At 32.4% G+C, this 22,222-nt stretch overlaps 1 protein-coding gene across 1 annotated transcript in view; it reads left to right on the forward strand.

The window, feature by feature from the left end:
- LOC118185793 (small subunit processome component 20 homolog) overlaps positions 1–22,222 on the forward strand; it is a 219,401-nt gene that overhangs the window by 52,371 nt on the left and 144,808 nt on the right. Inside the window, exons 17-22 of the mRNA XM_085821737.1 lie at positions 1,327–1,392; positions 1,557–1,706; positions 1,966–2,119; positions 3,605–3,818; positions 4,430–4,603; positions 15,268–15,486. Of these exons, the coding sequence (XP_085677863.1) occupies positions 1,327–1,392; positions 1,557–1,706; positions 1,966–2,119; positions 3,605–3,818; positions 4,430–4,603; positions 15,268–15,486 (977 nt within the window). The remainder of the gene's footprint in view (positions 1–1,326; positions 1,393–1,556; positions 1,707–1,965; positions 2,120–3,604; positions 3,819–4,429; positions 4,604–15,267; positions 15,487–22,222) is intronic.

Below are 22,222 nucleotides of genomic sequence, written 5' to 3' on the forward strand. Positions count from 1 at the left end.
ATTGTACAAATCCAACACACGCATGAGTGAAATTCAATTTTTTCACTTGTACTGTAATATACTGTTGCAGTTTTAGGAACTTTAATTTCTAATTTTAAGACATAGAACAATGTGGAAATTTTAAATAAGTAACAGATGAAATGACAGCGTCATGTGAAAAGCAAGGAAAATTAACATTTATATTATAAAAAGAATGCATCGAAATTTTTTTTTTTTTTTGTCTGCATTGTCTTAGTTTATCAATTTTCAGATACATTGTGTAAAAATATATTGTAATTCTAAAATTATTATAATAAGTTAAAGAAATATCAAAACTGCTAAAATTTTTGGCGACCCCCTGCTGCAAGTCACAACCCACAGTTTAAGAAACCCTGTTATACAGCATACTGTAGAGTACTTACAAGTGCTAAAAGTCATTGCTTGCTGAACATCTCAGTCAAAATAAGCTGTTTGACTGTCTTCATCCGTTTTCAGGCAGTCAAGTCCCGCATCCGCTTGACAATGAGAAGTTGCATGTAGCCACATTCTTTATTCTTTTTTAGTCTCAATTTTTTCTTAAATTCTGAAAGTGATTCGAATAATCAGCAATTCGGATAGTTGGAGTTCGGATAATTGGAGTTGTACGGTATATATAAAATATGAAAGACACTTAATTGGCAATATACTTTTATATTTTTAGTCTGAATATAAATACAACCCCATTCACATCTACACTGATGCAGCATTTCTTTTCCTTCAGAGATCTGCATTACTGTGAACTTTTATCCAATCATCATTTAGAACTCAAACAAAGAACTGAGTGTAAATACTTCAGCTGCCTTGCACATCCTCTCTCAAATTTGCACTGTCCTGCTAAATTATGTGTTTACTAACTTCTTCATTGCTTAAAACATGTTACTACGTTGTTTAAAATTGTGGGATGCAGATTGCCCTCATTGTACTGTGCCATGTAATGAAATAAGATACATTGATAAAAATCAACAAGTAATAAAGAGCTGTTCAGATTATCATGATTTTGTTATTCTTCAAAAAAGTTCCAGTTATTTACTATGCCCCAGAGTCAAGCTATCTGCTATCAGCATTCCCGCCACTCTAGTCATGATTGTTAGTGAATGGTTCTACTAAATTCTCTCATTGTACCAGTTTATTATTATAAATATATACTACATCTTTATAGTAATCTGTGAATGAATTGTATAAAATTGAATTCATAAAGAAGTCATGTTTATTTTTTCATATAATTTGCATTTCAATTACATTTGCTAATACATTATTACAGTTATAAAATTCTGAAAGATTTTAAAAGTAACTGTTGTTCTTTTACAGGAGCGATTTTTTACTTTACAAATATTGAATGCTCTTGAGTTGTCACCGACACAATCTGAAGGCAGGGTTTGTAGTATTTTGCATTACTCTGTTAATTATTTCTATTCTTGTTTAAATTGAAGTTCTTGGTAAAATTTTGATTAAAACTGTTCAGATGTAAGATTTGATAACTTAATAACTAATTTTTTAATGTAATGTTTTATTTATTTGTTCATATGTTTTTATTTTAGTCTGAATCTGTTTTGAATATCTGTATTGAAGCTGAGAGAATTCCACTAGATGTACAATCTTACAGAGAAAAAGTGAAATGGCTCAGAAAATTGGAATACCAGTTTGTAGAAAAAAATATTCCTATTATATATGATACACTTCTGAAGAAAGTAAGTTTGCTGTTTGTATGAAAAAATGTACAGTTTTTGCTTATTGGTATGCTTTCTAAAAAATAATTTTTTTAATGTATTGTAAGCTTTCATGCGAGGTATTTTCATAGTTATAAATTTTATTTGATTGGCCCACTAGTCAGGCATAAAACACTAAATTTTGTCTTCATTTATTTTTATGTCATTAATTTCTTTAAAACAAATGTTTTGAATTCTGAAGTTTGTTTTGATTGCACCATATTTATAATTTTCCCCCTAGGTTCCTGTATATTATCTTCTAGGCAATTTATATATCAATTTTAAATTGCTATGGGATCCATCTATATCTGTACTAGAAACTTATGCTCATGGAACAACTGAATTATTTTGGAATATCTTTGTTGAACATTTGAATAAAATTACAGCATTATGTGGTAAGTAAATAAGTACAGAGTTTTCAGTTGAAAATTAATAATGTAATTATATTTTTCTAGAAATTTAGAAGCAATTTTCATAAAAAAAAGTTTTTATAAATAAAAAAAATGCTCTTATTTGTGTTATGAGTTTCCTAAATGATTTGATGATAAAAAGAAAGTTTTGTGCAAGATTAAACAGCAAATCCTAACTTTGCATGCAAACTGTTCTGTTGTTTGCTTGAAAAAAAGAGAGAAATAATAATATCATGTGAGTGTTCCAGATAAATGTGAATTCTTTTACAGTGCCAAAACGTGTGTTGTCAGGCAGTTAGATATGCAGTCAAATTTGTATAATTCTTTTGGAAGTTGCTGCATATTTATTTATCTGTACTTGTTTTGTATCGGTGCGAATTTGTGTATTTTTAATTACTTATTTTTGTACTTAATTATTATATTGCATTTAATGAATGAAATGGTATGCTTATAATCTCTAACAGTATACAGTGATTCTAGCAAAATTGAAAAATAGCAGTTATCAAAATTTGCCTGGTGATAAAATTAAGTACATTTATCTAAATGTTGCTAAATTAAGTAATTTCTGGAGCTTCTGTTTTAAATCTTTGGTTTAAACATTAGTTGTGAACAGACACAAAGGTACAAAACAATTCTAGAGATCAGCCCTAGAAAATCAGTAAACATCAGTCAAAATTGTGTGACTTTGTAAAAAAGCCTATGATTTTAGAGGAGTTTTTGACGGCAAGCATTGATAATTTTTAACATGATGATCGGGATTTTAAGTGGTTTGGATCTCATTTCTCCTGATGCATGTATTTTAGTTTTTGAAATGTATTTCTGCAGTATCTCAAATGCTCCAATGTGATTTTCACTCTGTTAAATGTGTTTGTTTCAGACTTTTACTGAACATTTTCATGTTACTGATCTGTACATTCAAGATAAAGTCAGTTTGATTTCTTTCAAGGAACTTTAATGAATGCATTAATGAACTAAGCTAATACCTGTTTTAAAATAAATAGAAAGATGTCTTTTATAACTGCTTATTTACTATTAGATTTATTTTTTAGAATGGGAAAGTAAATGTTAATTGATGCACATGATAGAATTTTCAAATATTTTCTAATGGTCTTTATCAATCAGCAGATGTATTATTTCAAAACAGATCAAATTAGATATAATATTTCGAAACAAGTTATGAAAAATAAACTAAAATCATAATGTCTATCACAAAATACGATTTAAAAATATTGTAATTGAGAACTATTTAAGATTACTACTATGTGTGGATTATCTAATATTGATTTCTGAGATATTATCCCTTTTTTATTTTGCTCATTTTCTTGTTGATTTCTAAAGGAGGCTCGAAATTTTACTAATACTTAATTTTAAATGCAATTTGAAGGATTAAACAAGATGATTGTTAAGTTTTCTTAAACGAAATATGACTTGAGCATAATTGTTATTTCTGATTACACTTTTTCTCTTTAGAAACTGGAGAGAACGCTGATTCATCACGTGAAACAGGAAATGAAAGTGAAACTTACAGTGCCTTTTACCAAAGTTTAACTAAATTTTGCAAACGAGATGAAAATCCGGATATCATAAATCACCGTTTATTACTGTGGAAAGCTATGGCGCAGTTCCCAGATGTAGTTGAGCCTAAGAACAAAACAGTTGTGCCTTTCTTGTTCCAGTTTATGACGTAAGTTTTTTTTTTTTTTTTTTTTTTTTTTTAATATGTGTGTGTGTGTTTAAACTATCAATATAATGCTGCATTGTTTAAAATATGTTTGATTTAACATTTACTGTTTACATCTATAAAAACGACATTTGTTTTTTGTATGTAGATGTTTATAATTGAAAAGGTGCTGAAATTCGTACTGTTTCACAATATATATAAAAGCTGTAGGCTCAAATTAATACATAACAAATCTCAGGTAAATTAAAACATGAGTCATTTTTACATTGGTATCTTTTCAGTTTGTACATGTCATAATATAAAAGTTTCAAAATAATTCATATTATTATAAAAAATAATTGTTTTTGAATATTTCATATCTAAGCATTTAAACGGGCTTATTTTTCAACTTGATAATTATCAAGTTCACAGCCTTCAAAAACAAAAAAATGTGAATAACTGACAGTTTTGTTGATGTATTAATTATATGGTGGTAACTTGATGAGCATTTAGTAAATAAGTTATTTTAATGTATCACATTAAAATAGCTTATTTAATTAAGAACATTATTATTATTCATTTAAATTGTGTTGGATATGTTACTAGTAACTTTATGCCTTTCATTTTATAATTAGAAATGAAGTTGTAAAAGTTGATACTTCAATGGCTGCAACTGAATCTGTTAACAAAATGCAGTGGGATGAAGACATGAATGATGCAGTTATGAAAGAAAAATGCATTGAATCTGAAACAACTTTTCAAAAGCGAAAACGATTGAAGCAGAAAACTCCTCAGAAGTCAAAAAAACTGTAAGTAATTTAATTAAAAATCTTGAAATCAATATTCTTCACCATTCAGTTCTCAAATTAGCTATTTTATTTGTAAAGTTAAATTTAACTCTTTATTTTGCGACTACTAATATTTGCCTTTACAGTAAATTTTGTCAAGTACAATCAAATTATGGAGCCAAATTGGTTTTAGCTGGAAAAATTATCAACTGGTCAAAGCATTTGATTACCCACACCTAAATTCATGTAGATCCCACTTTCACTGTCTGAACTGTTCTGTATACCTTGGTGGATGATATCCAACAAAGGGCTCATGGGCCGAATGAGATTTTGGAAATGCTGTGTGATATTTAGTACTGTGGCTGTGATAGAAGGTCATGCAGTTTTCATAAATTGTTTGGTTAGAGTATGATGCTTCTAAATTTTCCTTGGTCTGCCAAGAAATTCTTTTTCAAAACTGGAAGGCAGTTGGGCATATTTGTGCCATCACCTATAAGGTATTTGTGTATCATTAGTGTAATTAAAAACAAGATGCATTTATTAGCGATTGCCTTTAATTGTTTATTCTTTAAGAGAATAGAAACAGTTATTACAGCTAGTACATCTGGTTAGGAAACATTCTTTTACGTAGCCGAATATGCCAGTTACTAATTCTCAAAACTACACTTATACATTATTTTCATGTTGCCAGATCTAACAGATTAACATAATAAATGCACAATAACAAAAATGTAACAGGAAAGTGCTCCATCAGTCAAAGATAAAGTTAACATGTACAGAACATCCTGCCAACATTGAAATATTACATTACTTCAAATTTAAAGAAAAAATCATATGAATACAAACTTATAATGACACAAAATTCAACAAATATACCAATAATAATTCATTGAGAACAAAATAAATTATCCACCAGTAGAAATATAGTTATCCATAATGAGTAAAAACAAATTTTTTAAATTGGTTTTTTGAAAATATCCAATGCCGTGCGTACATCTACAACTGTGACATTTCCTTCAGAGCCTGGAATTACCATAATAATTTGAGCCAAAGACTAATTGCAGATGAGAATTTCAGAGTTCATTTTAGTAAAATTAGCATTCCAGAAGTTATATTTGGCCTTTTAAAACCCACTTAAAGCACTGCTGTAGATGGCTTAGATAGCTGTTTTGCCAGCATTTCCAAATGTTTTGAACTAATTTATGAGTCCTCTGCCACCTGCTTAGAAGATTATCTCTTTTGTCAATTAAATTTATTTCTGAGATGCCATTTATGGGTTTCCCTATCAGAAAAATGTCCAGGAGTGAATGCTTGAAAATCATCTGTATCAGTAGATAAGGGTGAGAGTGACCGCAAATTGAGGATGCCCTCGATTTGAACTATTAATGTTAGATATTCTTCTAGAGTTAACCACTCCCTTTAAATGGTACTTTAAGGCCTTTACACCCGCCTCTCGAAGGCCGCCGAAATCAGGTGCCGTAGGGGGCAAAAATTTCCTTTCTGAGGCTAACAGGCTCAAAATTTCCTCACCGTTTAACATTAATTTATGCAAATGTTTTAACTCTGCGGAAGCTACAGTGAAGTTCGTTGCTTTACCGCTAAAAATTATTGAACTGTTGCCGCATCATGCAAAAAATCTCTTTAAGGCAGCAATTAGAGCTTCTGAAGTAAGATCTGACGCAAATTCCATGTGAATAGCCTTAGTCGCCATACATACAAATATAGCTACATAGATTTTTTTAAAGGTACCCTTTCTCTGCCCTTTGTATTTAATTTCAAAGGGTCCACATAAATCTGTTCTTACATTTGAAAATATGGATAGGAGCTCTGAGGAAAGATCTTCCTTAACTAGGTTGCAACAACTGGGTTATTCTTGAAGCCTCCCACACACTCATGGATGACATTTCATGCCATACTTCTACCACCAAGTTGCCAATGTTTAAAACGAACAGTATTTAGTAGGGCTTGAGGACCTACGTGAAAATCTCGCTTGTGATAGTATTGAAATATGAGAGTTACTAGTTTATTTCTAGCTGGTAGAATACTGAATGTTTAGAATTTAAATTTAAATGTGAAAGTCTACCGCCAACTCTTATTAATCCATTTGATGGATCTAGAAAAGGGTTAAAAAATTTAAGCTTACTTGTAAGTGGAACTGAAGATCCCCCTTCTAAAGCTAATATCTCCACAGGAAAATACTTTACCTGTGGGTAAGTTAGCAAATAATTTTCTGCTTTTTCATAGTCTTCACATGTAAGTCCCCTTGTGTGAATTTTAGGAGACTTGCATCTTCTGCAAAATCTAAAAAATAAAGGCAGAAATTCTAATTAGTTTATGAAAATTGTTGCTGATATTATGTAAGCTATCAAAAAAAGAGTCATTATTTAAACTTAATCCCACTTTAGAAACAGTCTTGAGTTCATCAGTATAAAGTTGAGTTGAATTACTGGGGTTTTGCAAAGTATGAGGAATAGGTAAATTTAATTTTGAAAGGTCTGGTCCTTTCCACCAAAGTTCACTAGTGGCAAATGCTTTAACTTCCAGTCCTCTAGAGATCATATCTGCAGGGATGAACTCTAAAGGAATATGGTGCCATTCAAAATCCTTAGATATCTTCTGGATTTGTGATACTCGGTTGTGTACAAATCTGAAGGGGTCTTGATTCATGCAGGGCTACTGTAGAATCAGTGTACAGTTTCACAGAATCTGTGTGAAGTTTAACAGATGTTAGAACCTTTTCCATTAGTTTTGCAAGAAGAAGGCACACAGAAAGCTCTAGACGTGGAATTGTAATGAATTTTGCAGGAGCAACGCATGATTTGCTGCTGAGTGTACAGTTTACTTCACCGGTGCTGGACGCAGTTTGGATGTATATCACTGCACCGTAAGCCTCTGAAGATGCATCTGAGAAACCTTGAAGTACTACCAACTTGGAATCAGTTTTTAAAAAACATCTTTGCACATGACTATATTCCGAATGTGGTAGTATTCTAATGAACTTTTCCCATTGTTCAGAACCATTGAACATTGAACTTTCCCATATTTGGAGGTAGAGTTTCAATCCAATCTAGCTTAAGCAACCATAACTGTTGCATAAAGGTTTTGCTTTAACAATAACAGGACGCTAGAGTTCAAGTGGATCACAGATGTGTGCTATTTGAGATAGTTTTTGTGAAGTTAGGACCTCTTTTGGTGAAGTTAGAATTAGCACTTATGCTTACTTTATATGTCAAGGAATCGCTTAAACTATTCCAAAACTTTCTTAGCATTTTAACTAATATTATTCAGAATTTTGATCAAGCATGAACTCTTGCAGTTCAGTGGTTAGTGTCTTGTTACTGCACCACTTGTGCAAAGTCATTCCTCTCCTTTGGAGAAGCTGCTTTAATTCCGACATAAGGTTTTCTAACTCGTTGAATTCTGAAGAACTAGAAAGACAATCATCTGTGTAGAAATCTTGAAGGTAAAAGAAAGTCCTTTCCCTCATCTAGAGCAAATTGTAAAACTTAAGTGGCTAACTATGAGGCTGACACAGTCCCATAAATTACAGTTCGTAAGTGGTAAACCTTAATTGGTATGAATTTGCTATCTTTCCTTAAGATTTTTTTAAGCTTAGCTTGCAAAGGACTAACTTCAGTCATTCTGAACATCTGTTTGATGCCTTTACTGTTTGAGCAGTATAAAGGCGAAAATTTACGTGCAGAATTTCTAAATCTAATTAGAATTGAAAAGAGGTCTTCTTGAAGATCTTCTCCTTTGGACAATAAGTCATTTAAAGAATGCCCGCTGGACATTTTCAAACTCGTGTTGAAGACCAGGCATAGTTTAGCTGTTTTGCTGGTGGGACGCAGTATGCCATGGTGTGGTAGATAATGCTCTTCATTTATAAATGTATCTTCTTTCACCTCCTCCATATGATGCAAATTTTCATATTCATTAAGAAATTCCACATAAAGCAATTTCAAAGTAGGATCCTGTGCCAAGTGTGTCCACAACTGATCTAGTCTTTTCAATGCTATTTCTTTAGAATTTCCTAACTAATGTGTTTTCACTAAGTGTTCGATAATTTAATTCATCATTGCAAGTTTTGCATGGTTCTGCTTCTTTTACTTCCAAGAAGCTTGTGAGGGTTTTATTAAGAGTTTCTAAATTTTTAGACAAGAAACAGTGTTTTGGTGTATAATACAAATTGTCTCAAATACTACCCGAAACAAGGTAGCCAAAACAGCTTGATTGCAAGAACTAATTGTCTCCCAATTTTATTTTATCATATCTCAAAACTGAGAAGAATAACTCAGCTCCCAACAAATATCGACCACCATTTGAGAAACAAGAAATAATGGGTCAGCAAGTTTGATTTTCCTTGGAATGTAAAAATTCGAAACATTAATTCTTTTAAAAGGTCTTAAATTAGTTATGTTATATAGTAAGTCAATTTCCCACTGTCATTCGTTGGATAAACAAACTTTTTTGTAATGTTCAGTGATGTGTTATTTAACCCACTTATTAGAATGCTTATTTTTTCTTTCTTCAAACCCAAAGCGTTGGCTGCTCTATTAGTCATAAATGAGTTTTCAGAGGCCGTATCTAGAATCACTCTCAAAGGTTTGCTTTTACCAGTTGCATTTTGCACATAAATTATTACAGTATTTATCAAAGCACTTTTAATTATTTCTGTTTGAGAGGAAAGAAAACAAGCATTTTCTGGTAGATGCAAATCAATTGACTTTATGTTTTGTTGATTTTGTTTTGATGCATTTATGTTTTGTTGATTTTGTTTCTGAAGCTCTATCATTCCCATGATGTCTAGACCTTTACAATTGCTGGAATCTGGTGATGAATATACATGTAACAATGTATGATGATCAGATTTTTTTTTCTTACAAATGTAACAAGAACTTCGGAAATTGCACTGAGATAGTATATGAAATTCTCTAAGACAGTTATAGCAAAGCTGATGCTTTTTTACCAAACTTACTCGGTCAGAAAATTTCATTTGCTTAAATTTATCGCAGTGATACAATGCATGTGACTGGGATTTACAAGCGATGCATAATTTAGGTGATTTGTTAGATTTAATCAAACAAGACCTTGATCGTTTCAGATTAAATTTAGATGGAATGTTAGCATTAATACTCTTTGAAATTTGACTTCTTCTCCCAAAGAATTCCAAAAATGTATCAAAATCTGGTATGTCATTAACCTTTAATGTTAGCTCATATTGCTTTTGCATTTCTTGGTCTAATTTGTCAAGAACAACATTTAATAATGAAACATTAAATAGTTTATCTCTTGCAAAATCTAAGATTTTTCTCAATATTGTCTATTATGATGCAAAGCTCTTTAGCAGATTCATGTTTCATTGATAGCATATTTAAAATGTTTTTAATATGACAGTCTACGATTATCCTTTTATTTTCATACCCTTGTTCGAAAGCTTTAAAAAGTGAAAATTATCGTTTGATGTTTCTAATGATTTGGTTTCCCCCTTTAAAGCCCTGCTTAGTCGAGCTTTTCATTTTCGGAAAGTTCCAGATTTTCTTTTATTAAACTGAGTCTTAAAACAAATTCCATTCTTCAAATTTTCCACTAAAATTAGGAAGAGGAATTTTTGGCAGTTTTACTAAAGTCCTTTTAAACTGATCGTTACATATAGAATACATTTTGTGTGTAGGGCTGTCAATATTTTGATTTGTTACAGATTCGTAACTCGGTTTATTAATGGATGTTTTAAGACTTACCTCTAATTTTTTAATATCCTCATCCACTTGAGACAGCAAAGCTCCCTCTTTTACAAATTCATCATCTTTGAGTATTTTATAATAGTCATTCTTCAGCACTTCAAATTTTTCATGAATATTTACCAACGTACTCAAATGAGTATGTAGCTGTGCGACGTCAAGTTCATTTTGCTTTTCTGCTTCTGTTAGAGCATTTGAAATCCTTGTTGATTGTCCTTTGAGGTTTCCGTGTTTGCAATTTAAAGCTGTGTTATCTGTGGTCATTGTTTACTTTTGGTCTCAAACTGATGGGGTTGAATCCATAAGATCAGGTTTTTCTATGGGTCAACAGACCAAAATGTGCATAGTTATTGTAATCAGAAACAAGATGAATTTATTAGTGATTGTGTTTAATTGATTATTCTTAAAGAGAATAGAAACAGTCATTACAGTGAGTACATCTGGTCAGGAAGCATTCTTCACATAGTGGAATATGCCATTTACCAATTCTCAAAAACTAAACTTACACATTATTTTCATTTTTCCAGATGTAACAGATTAACATAATAAATGCACAATAACAAAAATGCAACAGGAAAGTGCTCCATCAACCAAACGATAAAGTTACAAGCACAGAATAGTATTCAAAACCCAAACCAACAGCAGTCACAACCTTTGGATTCTTAGCCGCATTGAATTTGTGGAGTTGATCTGATCTTGCTGTAAGCTCAAATCTACACTTAGAATCACGAGTGATGAAGATGACTATAAAAGTAAAAGGAATTAATTACTTCATTCTTTTCTTGGAATCATTCCTTTATCTTCTTTGTAAAGTGATATGGAAGTTATAATGTTGTTGGAAGGTGCAAGCTCTATTTGGGAATATAATTATTATAAAGAGTGCATTTGTTTAGGTTAGTGTGAGCTATTTAAGCTACATAAATGGATCCAAGTTTTGTCTAAGGAAATATTGTCCTAGACATCAGTGTTCTTTCATTTTGCTGAGGTGAATGTTGCTCCTAAGTTTACCCTCTTATGTAATAAAATAAGAGGATTTATTGAATCATATATTTTTTTTTTTCCTTATCATTGATAGCATAATACTGTTGAAAATACTACCATTACCAGACTTTATGATGATGAATTGAGATCTGAGATGTACTAATAGATCTATGATTATGAAGTATACTATGAACTAAAGCCCATTATGACAGCTAAAAGTATGGATAATTTCAACCATAATATCCCTCCTAGTACTACAGCCAAAAGGTTTATTGTACTTTGGCATCAGAGAGATGTCATTGGCTTATGCCTTGTTGACCAAAATCATTGTTATTTTGGATAATCCTTGTAGAGTACAAAGTACAAAATCTGGACATCCAATCTCAAGAATAATCTAATACCTGGACCGTCTAAAAATATGTAATAAAAAGAAGTCTCCCTCTCCTTATAAGATCTAGGAATGGAGAATGTGATACTCAACAGAAGGAAGCATGTGTGTCATAAATTCAATTTATCTTTTGGCTAATTGAGATTCTTGCATGCCACTCAAATAACTGCTGGTTGGAGAGTCACACTGTAACCAATAATAATACGTCAGTTGACACTGTATTGATGTTCCCCAGGATTACACTTTCAGTGCTTGAGTAGTTGGGAGGCAATACTGACACTGTGTATTTTTGCCACCCAGTGCAATCTCTATGGGTCCTAAATTTTGCTACATAATGCCTCTTTTAAATTCTAAAAATTTTGTTATCCCTAATTTTACTGCTTGATATTCTTCTAAATTCTTAAATTTTTGCCACCTCTGAGTTCTACCACAAGGTCTGCTCAATACTACCTCTGGTCCTGGTCCTGTTGGGAAGGTTAATATTCTTTTATCTGATCTAAACAATAAGCACAACTCCAATGCTACAAGTCTACATGTCATCTTGCTAGGTAAACTAATGGTCTAAAATCTGGAAATTTCCAAAATCCAGATTCTCCTATGTTCCATTGCTTCCGGATCTTGGAATTATATTCTACATTACATAGCGTAAAGCGCAAAGAAGTTATTATCTTCAATTGTATTGATATCATCATTATGAATCTTGCCATAATGATATGTGCTTCATCAGAATCGGATAATCTTTGATTTTTTTTCTTATGTTGAGTTGAAATAAAATATGAACTTAAATATGTCCAATCCAGGTATTACATAAACTGTGAACTGTCTCTTAATGGCCACCTCTGAAAGTGGCCAATATTTTTAAGAAAATAAATAAATAGCAATATTTTCACATCTTTAATAATCATGTTGTCTAAGGCATTTGCTTCCACAAAAGACTATAATTGTCTGAGCTGCTTATAGTTGTCATTGAGAAATTTCAGTGTAGGATCTCATAAACTTGCATTTTGAAAATTGGTTTCAATAATTTTTAGAGGTCATTGTTATTGCAATGAAATCTCTAATAGTGACTGTCTCCCTAAAATAACCACTTCTCAAAGTGATTTAATATTTCGAAGACAATAGCTAAATAATAGTATTAATTGCATAATAGCCATGTTCTCTATAGAAGCCAGATGTTATCTGAAACTGTAAATAGTCATCTTAAAGAAACTTTCTTTTATTAATTTGAAAAAAGACTTCTATAAGAGCCTAAACAATTAGATGTTGAGACCTCAATTCATACTGTTGAAGAGATCTTGTTTCATATTCTTTTGGAATATTCTGATGATTTTATCATTAAAATAGGAGAAATGTATGAAGTGTTAACTTTCTTAAGATGGCTAAATTTTTAATGTAAGAAAGCTGAAAAAATTTAACTTATAATCTGAATTGCAAACACATGAATAAGCTAGGTAAAAAAGCCAGCTTTCCATAATCACACTTAAAAAAATTTTTCTCCTTTAATGCCAGATTAAGTTTGCCATTGCATTTGTTAATCTTAATACAATACAATAAGTCCGAAATCTGTACTGGTCGGGACTTTGGCGATTCCGGATTTGGTATTTTTCCAGATATTACATCATTAATTTAAATCTGGTAAGATGGCATGCAGAAATTATACAATTAAAAATATGAAATCATAATTTATGAAATAAAGAACAATTATGGTCTAAAGAGTATCAAAATTTACAAAAAAACGTCCAATTATTATTTGTTTACTTTATTAAACATTTCTTTTCATGTAAGTTGCTTCCACAAAAAATTCAAAAAGTTCCTTTTTTGTTTTTCTTATGTCATATACAGTTGACTTTCCAATGCCATACTCCTTGGATATGCCTTTATCCATTTTTTGAAGCAATTCCACTTTTTGTTTAATGGACATAATTTCGCTTTGTAGATCCTTTAGCAGCTCCAGAATTGGAAACTCTTTTCGACATAATTGAAAGTTCAAGCTCAGTTTTTATAAAATTGCCATAATAATAACAGTCTGCAAAAAATAATAAGCTGGATCAAACTAGAAGATTAGGGAGCAGTGCAGTCCACTAGATAAACTGAAATGCCTTAGAATCAGTAAAGATAATTTTATCCTAGCTTAATAGCGTCCGTTATACATTACTGGCTGTGTATCACAAGATTGACAACGAAAGCCAAGTTGTTTCGTTAAATTTTGCCTTGCTCCTATTGCATTCTGAATTAAGCCTGAATTGTATTAGTTTAGTTATTTACTATACCTACATTTATTTATTGCACATGCTTAAAATTAATCTGAGTCTAGAATAAGTAAACTCCCATATAATGCTTTATCTGGGGCCGGCGCTAAATACCGCCTGATGCAGTCTCTACAGTCCTAAGTTCTGCTACAAATTGCCGTCCTAAATTCAAAATTTTCACCGCACCTAAACTTTGCCTCCCAATGCTTTCCCTAAATCATAAAAAACTTCTCATCCCTTAATTTTGCTGCTCGGTGCTTCCCCAAATTCCAAAAATTTCGTCTTCCCTAAATTCTGCCTTCCAATGCCGACATATTCTGCCACCGCTTCTGGGTTTATGGTGAATAACATATCAGTTATTCTAAATTAAAATAGCAATAAATGTAATCTTTTGGCCTATGAGTTTCATTAACAAAATCTATTTTTAGCACATGAAAAGAAATTTTTGTTGAATTTTTCCTCGTCAACATTTCTTAGAGCATTTAAAAGCCTATAATCATCGCCAAGTATATAATGTTAGCATAAAAGGTTGCCATACTCTTGTTATTCAATTACTAAGTTTAGACATCACAGCATGAGTTATTACTGAAGCTGTCATGTATTGATAAACGTGTGATGAGGAAAGCAAAATATAATAAATAACGACTCGCCAGGTCGGCGTCAGGGCTATAAAATAGGTGAATGCTTCGGTTTGAGATGTATGCCAAGTAGATACTCAGCTATGAAGCCAAATTATTAAGCTCACAATTTTATGCTTACGAGATTGTTTTTCCATAACGAGGTATTTTATTTAGTGCCTAAGTGAAATTAAGAATCGGAATTTTTAAATGAAAATCTTCACGTCTTATTATGGAAGAAAAAATCAAATGCGCATGCATAAAGCATAAATAAAAAAGAAAATGTTTGTGGCTTAGAGGTCTGGATTTTAGATCATTCCAGATAATGGATATCCGGATTTCGGACAGTACTTCCAGCTGATTTAATTCTATTTTTTTAATGTTTTGTGTGACACTGAAAACTTAGTTTCATTTTAAAGTATTAAAAATTATTATGCATACTTTAAGAGAGTTAATTGAAATATCTGGGAATTAGGATTGGTTTATTTCACTAAAATTAAAAATTCGAATTTGAATTATTTTGTGCTCTAGTTTAGTCTGCATATTGTGTTGAACCAAACTATAATTCTAACTATGCCAACTATTTTAAGTTTCATGAGTCAACAACCAAGCTGTGTTGTTGGCAAGATAAGTTATGTATCTATTATTTGACTGTTTTATTACATAATAATAGTTAATAAATATGTATTGTAATTTTTTGTTTATGTAGAAAATCTGAAAGTGAAAAAGGACTCCTAAATGATACATTAGATAATGATGAATCGATAGATATGATAGATGCCAATAATGAAGAAGGAGAATCTGATTCAGATGGAAATGAGGAATCTGAATCTGAAGTTGAGAATGAAGAAGAAGAAGAAGAAATAGTTCAAGTTCCCCAAACAAAGATGACTAAAACCTCTGCTAAAAGAAAGCGTCATGTGGCTAAGTAAATTTCTTTTATATTAAGTACTTTTTTATATTTGTTTTAGGAAATGAAGATTATCTTGTTAAATTTTTTAAATAAGTAATTTTATTAATTTTGAAAGCCTAGGTAAATTTGTCATTTTTAGTCTAACATTAGTCTATGTTACTTTAGGAAAGAAGGGAAGCCTTATTTTGTATGTTTCTGATATATTTTCTGATTATGGAAACAACAATTTTGTTGTCAGTTTGACCTAAATATGAGACATACATGTAAGGCTGTCTTATGTTCAGGCCAGTTGCCATATTAACTTGAATACAAGATGAATCACATGTAAGATGACCTTAAAATTTTTAAATTACTTTACAAGGCAGCTTGTGAGGTAACAACTGACGTATGTAAGCTTGATATATTGAACAACGAGAAAAACATTTTGATGATTTGTCCTTAAATATAGTTTTTTTCTAATGTATTGAGATTTGAGTAAAAAACTATTTTAATATAAGTTGCATATATGATGGTTATGGTTTTCAATTTGTTGGTCATGTATAAGATGGTTAGATTTTAAAATTTCAATTTCAAGAATTGTTTTATATTCATGTGCAAATGGGATTTAGCTAAATCATTTTGCATGAACTTACTCTTTACTTATTGGCTATTTTATTTTGATTTTCCCTATCAACAAATATATCATTATTTTTTCTTTGACTATGTACTTATTAAATTAGCTTATTCAGTATTTTTAATATGCATTTTAATAGCAAATTAAAAATAAAATATGTATTAATATGCCATAAAAAATCAATGTGTATAAAGCTTTATATATTGAGGAAATGTTAATAATATTGGTAGTGACTAAGCCATTTCTTTATTCAGTGAAATAACATTTGTAAAAATCAAAGACATTATAACCTACTATGTAAAACCTTACTGGTTCACCTTGAGCTTGCTCAGCAGTTTTAATACATGTGGGCATGGACCCACTAAGCTTCTGGTATGTATCCACAGACAAAGAATGCCAAATGTTCAGATATGATAGTAAATTACACAGTGGTGGATCATAAGCTTGGAGAAAGCACCCCATGTTGTAACACAGATGCTCAGTTTGACTAATCCTGAAAATTCACAATCAAAAAAGTAGTCTGAAATCTGAGGCCTACTTCTGAAACTATGTGGACCCAATCCTGACCTTATGGCAGGAGCATTGTCCTGCTAAAACCATTTACAAAAACAGGCACCAGGAATGTGTATTAAATGACCCACAACAGCATTCTTGTTTTCCACAGCTTTCATTACAACAGTAGGGTCTAAGACCAATACAATATTGCCTAAGACTGATCATCAAAATGTATGCCACAACATAATTTAGCCACCATCAGATTAGTTATATACATCTTACACTGGTCCAGTAGTTGTTCCCCAGCCAACTGACAAATTTTGACACTGCCAATGATATGATGCCAACCCCCCCCCAAAAAAAAATCAGGATTTATCTGACTAAGTAACACATGTGCACTGTTTACTGATCTAGTGATGCTCATGTTCCTACAGTAAGTGTAAACAGGATGATTTTATTCAGCAGTGGAACTTTGTTGGGTTAGGAATGGAGTCTCATATATAAGCAATATCTGCTGAACTGCATGCTCTAATACATTTCTTTTTCACCCTATAAGAAAATCAGTTTTCAACTGAGCTATGGAATGGTGTTGCTTATGTTTTACCAGACATGACTGCTTTTCATGACCACGACTTTTGATAAGATATGAATTGGCAATATCCTGGTGTGTACTGCTAGTTTCGCTCTCAGTAAATCACTTTGCATAGATTAATTACATACACTTTACATAGATTTTAATTATAGCAGCGCAAGAATAGCCATTAGCTTGGCCATTTCCAAAATGCCCCTTCTAAGGCAGTAGATCATGATGATTAGTCCTTATCAAATTCATTTAAATCTCTGACTTAACCCATGACCAGGGGGAAAAATTATCCTGTTGATAACTGCGATTCTTGCATCAGATTTATGCCTTTCCAAGGTAATCATTTGGGCTGTGCCATCACCAGGTGGTATCGAGACTGGATGATGGATAAGTGGAAGACAGTTAGTTGCCTGGTCAGATGAATCTGATTTCTCATTCATCACATTGGTGGTCATATCAGGGTATGCCTTCTTCCAGCAAACAGTTGCTCCCTTCTCCATACAGCAGGTCATGCACAATTATGTTCTCATGGGTGGCTCTGGGATCCTTAGTTGTGGTAGAACAGAACCATGAAAGTTGTGGAGTATTTAAACATAATTTTACAGATCATTTGCACCCTTACATGGTGTCTCTTTTCCCAATGGAATTAGAATCTTCCAGCAGGACAATGCTCCATATCACAAGGCTGGAATTGTGTTGGAGTGGTTTGAGAAGCATAAGGATGAATTCCAATTAATGTCCTGGCCACCTAACTTGCCAGATCTAAACACAATAGAGCATATTTGGGATGTCATGGAGCAGCAGCTCAGAGCTCAAAGCATCAGCATGTCAGAATATCACGACTTTGTGTTACCGCTGCTTAGACATTTGGTACAACCTGTCTCTAGTCATCTACCAAGAATTTGTGGCATTCATGTATTTTTGAGTGGGTGGTCATAATGTTTTGCCTCTTCAGTGTATATCATTGAATGAGAAATGTAAAAAATCCATTGAATTTCCTAGAAATAATTTGGATATTTATTTCATTTTTTTCCTTTTGATAGCTTAGATTATTTAACTGTTTTCAGTATTTAAGTCACTAGCGTTATTGCCTTTCTTTAGGTGATGAATCTATTGCATGTAACACTGAGAAAATTCCTCAGTGAATTATCCAGTTATTCCCTAACTTTCATGTTAAAATTCTCATTCATCCTCATGACGTTTTCTATGCAGTTTTAAGTTTGATGAAAAGTAAGAAAAACCACAAACCAAATTCTTCTAAATTGTGTCCTTGAAAATATAAATTTAATTTATTTAAATGCTGAGCCATGCTCTGAGCCCTTGTCTAAGCTCTAGAAATGATTTATCTTCCATCCTCAATTATAAAATAATTTCACTGTTCAAATTCTTGGTGTGCCTTCTGCTAAAATTTCACATTTCAGCTAAATTTCACACAATTCACTGCTAAAATTTCACAGTTATATGCAGTGTGGTGACTGCTTGCATTTAAATAAATGGAAGATGAAAGTTTGCTTAGCATTGTTTTAAAAAAAAGTTTACAAACATCAGTGATGGTTTGTTCAAAAATATTGAAACACCCAGCCTTTCATATTGGAAGAAGTAAGATTTAGCTATCTAAATTTTTCTTTAACTTGAAACAGAACATAGGAACCTAGCCACTTATTAAGTAATTTTGAATTAATTGATTAAGGTTATATTTTTTTCTTGCATTAAAAATTTAGAATTTGACAAATTTTAATCTAACAGTAATATTATACTAAAAATAAATATTATAGAGGGAAGCAATGTTTATACATCTTTTGCATTTGTACGTCATTTCCCAGTTCATTTCCCTTGGTCCCAATTCAGTCCTATCTATTTTAATAGTAAAATATTTCTTTTATATGTTACATAACTTGGGGTTATAAGACACTTTTGTTTGACTTACTGCATTGGTTTTGCATTTTGCAGTCCCGCCATTCAAGTATTTCTGTCAGAAATGGGGATAAGAGAAGAAAACAAGGGCGTAATATTTCACAGTTTGGTACAGTAGTTGAAAAATCAGTTCATGAATTGAGGGAATATTTCAAAGAAAAAATAGACATTATTATTATTATTATTATTATTTGAACAGGACATTTGTTAAGTAAACTAGATGAAGCGAAATTACCGTATACACCCGCATATAAGTCGATACCGCGTATAAGTCGACCCCCCCCCCCACACTTCCTAAATCGATTGAGAAACTTCGAAAAAATTGTTTAAGTACTGCATTTATTCAGAATTATCTGAGAAAAAAAAAGTAAATATATGATAAAAAATACCTTGGTAAATAAACAAAATCAAAATCCTTCAACGTCCGATTCATGGTCAGATTCGCCAAACATTTCATAGAACTCTTCTGTCGTCATTGGCTCCGTATTGTTACAATCACTACTAGAGCCTTCGTCGTCATTTTCACTTTCAAAAACAGTATCATCTTCCGTGCCGTCTAGTTCGTTGCTAATACAACATTTTTTTAAATGATTTTATAATCATTTCAGAGGGTATTTCGTTCCAAGCATCTTTAATCCACTGAGCAATTAATGTAATATCGGGCTTTTTAATGTTGCCTCCTTTTGTAAATGTTGGTCGAGCGGAACTAATCCACTCTGCCCAATATTTTCTAACATTTACTTTGAAGGGCGTATTGAGGCAGACATCTAGGGGTTGAATGACGGATGTCAATCCTCCCAGAATTACGGCCACAGTCGTTTTTAGGTGTTTTGTCACTTCTTCAGAAAAGTGTCCACGAAAAGAATCGTATACTAAAAGAGAAGGTTTTTTGAAAGCTGCTCCCGGTCTTTTATCCCACACATTTTTAGCCAATCGACTGTTCCGTCAGCATCCATCCATCCCTTTTCATGGGCGCGAACTAGCACACCTAATGGAAACACAACGTTTTTCGGTAAAGTTTTTCTTTTAAAAATGATCAATGGACGAAGCTTACTGCTTATAAAGATTTATACGTACGTAAAAATTATCTGCATTTCTCTTTTCTTGGCGTGTTGGCGAAATGTTTTTATTGCTCGATATTGATCAGTTGTTCGGGGGCCGAAAATTCTTTGGTTTAATCGAAACTTACTCTAGTTAACGTATGAAACTCTGTGATTAGTTCGTCACATAATTTAAATCATGAAATTACTTCAAGTAAGTGACTTATTTCATAAGTTGTCCAATTTGAGTGCGGGAAGAAAACAACTGCATTTATATAAAGAAATTTTTGAACTTCCGATTCTTTTAATTTTTTATGGCCCCGCGTATAAGTCGACCCCCCCCCCACTTTGAAGTCTTTTTTTTTTGTCCAAAATATCTCGACTTATACGCGGGTATATACGGTAACTGATACAAAATGTCACAAAAGCAAAAGGCACTCACATTAAAAGATAAAATTCAAATCTTAAAAGAATTTGATAAGAATACTGATTTGGTGAAAGTCAAGTTAACAAAGAAACTGAATATTCCTGTGACAACACTAAAAATGCTTATTTTTGATAGAAAAAAGTTGAAAAAAAAGCAGAAAAGTTCACTTCAAAGAAATTACGTGTTCAAGATGTCTTAATTAAGTCTCCTTAGGTCAAAACCATTTTACTAAAATTTTTCATTTAGTGCTGTGCATCCAATATTCCAGTGAATGAACCCATGTTAAGTGAAAAGAAATAGTACTTTGATTGAATGTTAAGTAAGCTTGCTTCTTGACTGGATGGCTGCATAAATTTAAACTGCAGCATGGAATCTCATGTCACATAATAAATGTAGAATCGAAAAGCATTCCTGATGAGTTGGTTGAAGAGTGGTTCAAGAATTCATCCACCAAATTAGATGGATAGAAATTAAAAGACATTTTTAATGATGATGAAATTAGTATTTTCTTTAAACTTACACCTGCAAGAGTTCTAGCTTTCAAAAGTGACTATTGTCATGGTACTAAGCATAACATCTTAAAGCGTTATCACATTAGCTGTTTGTTGCCGGGACAAAACGTTTGTAGCAACAGTTCTGAGAAACGGCCTTTGGCGAAATAGGGTTACCATCTTCACTTGGCAAACAGGCTGAAAGCCAAGCAAGAATCAGTTATCGCTCAGATTGGCGAAAGTGACGTTTCCTTTCAAGTGATATTCGCTTCTTCGTGTTGTTTTGTATCGCTCACACGCTTTTCGTTTTAAACTTTATTGTTAGTAATGGAAGATAATAGAAAGGTGATTGCTATCAAGTTAATCACTTTGATCTCCACTCTGGCACTTCATGTAACAGATAAACACACTTCTGGTTATAGCAATCAATTACATCAGTAATAGCCAAATTCTGTATACACTAAGAATAGTTTAAAAACATGTGCTGGATAAGTCTATTCATCACACATCGCTTATGTGTATTTTCTGTTGTCTGCATTTCAATGAAAATTTGATGGCTGACTGGAAAATTTGTGACCTGGTGAAAGCATTTTCTGACTAACTTTATGGCTCATAATTACTGTTCTGTCCATTCAAATGACAAAAATCTATATGGCTGATATTTACCTCCTCACAGCCAGCAGATACTATTCAGCAAAATGAAGATCAAATAAAGCATATGAATACACGAGCAATCAAAACATGTTCGAGTTGTTTACTGTCCCATAGAACACTCAGTAATATACCTAAAACACATTAATTATACCAACTCTAGAAATTAGGTGTTCACATCATGAGTTTGTTTTATGGTTTGGTTTATTGAGATTACAGCAAAGCACACTAGGGCTATCTGCCTAAGGGAAGGGATGCCTTCGGGGAAGACTTTCTAAGGGAAACTGGCTCGTATACATGTTACACATGGGGAAAACCACGAAAGCGTCCATGCAGCCAGCCCATTCGCGGGATTCGAACCTCGGACCGAACTACCAGTGTTCAGCGACTTTACCGCTCGGCTGCTGGTGGGCTCAGTTGGTTTTATGTGATTACCGCAAAGCCTCGAGGGATAACAACAGGAGGGATCCCTTTGTAGAAGATTTTTTAAAACTGGCTCATATACCAGTTACAAATGGGACAAACCAAAGAAACGTC

Source organism: Stegodyphus dumicola, chromosome 8, assembly GCF_044657685.1.
Source record: "Stegodyphus dumicola isolate Sdum_Otavi_A_Nest chromosome 8, ASM4465768v1".
Taxonomy (NCBI): domain Eukaryota; kingdom Metazoa; phylum Arthropoda; class Arachnida; order Araneae; family Eresidae; genus Stegodyphus; species Stegodyphus dumicola.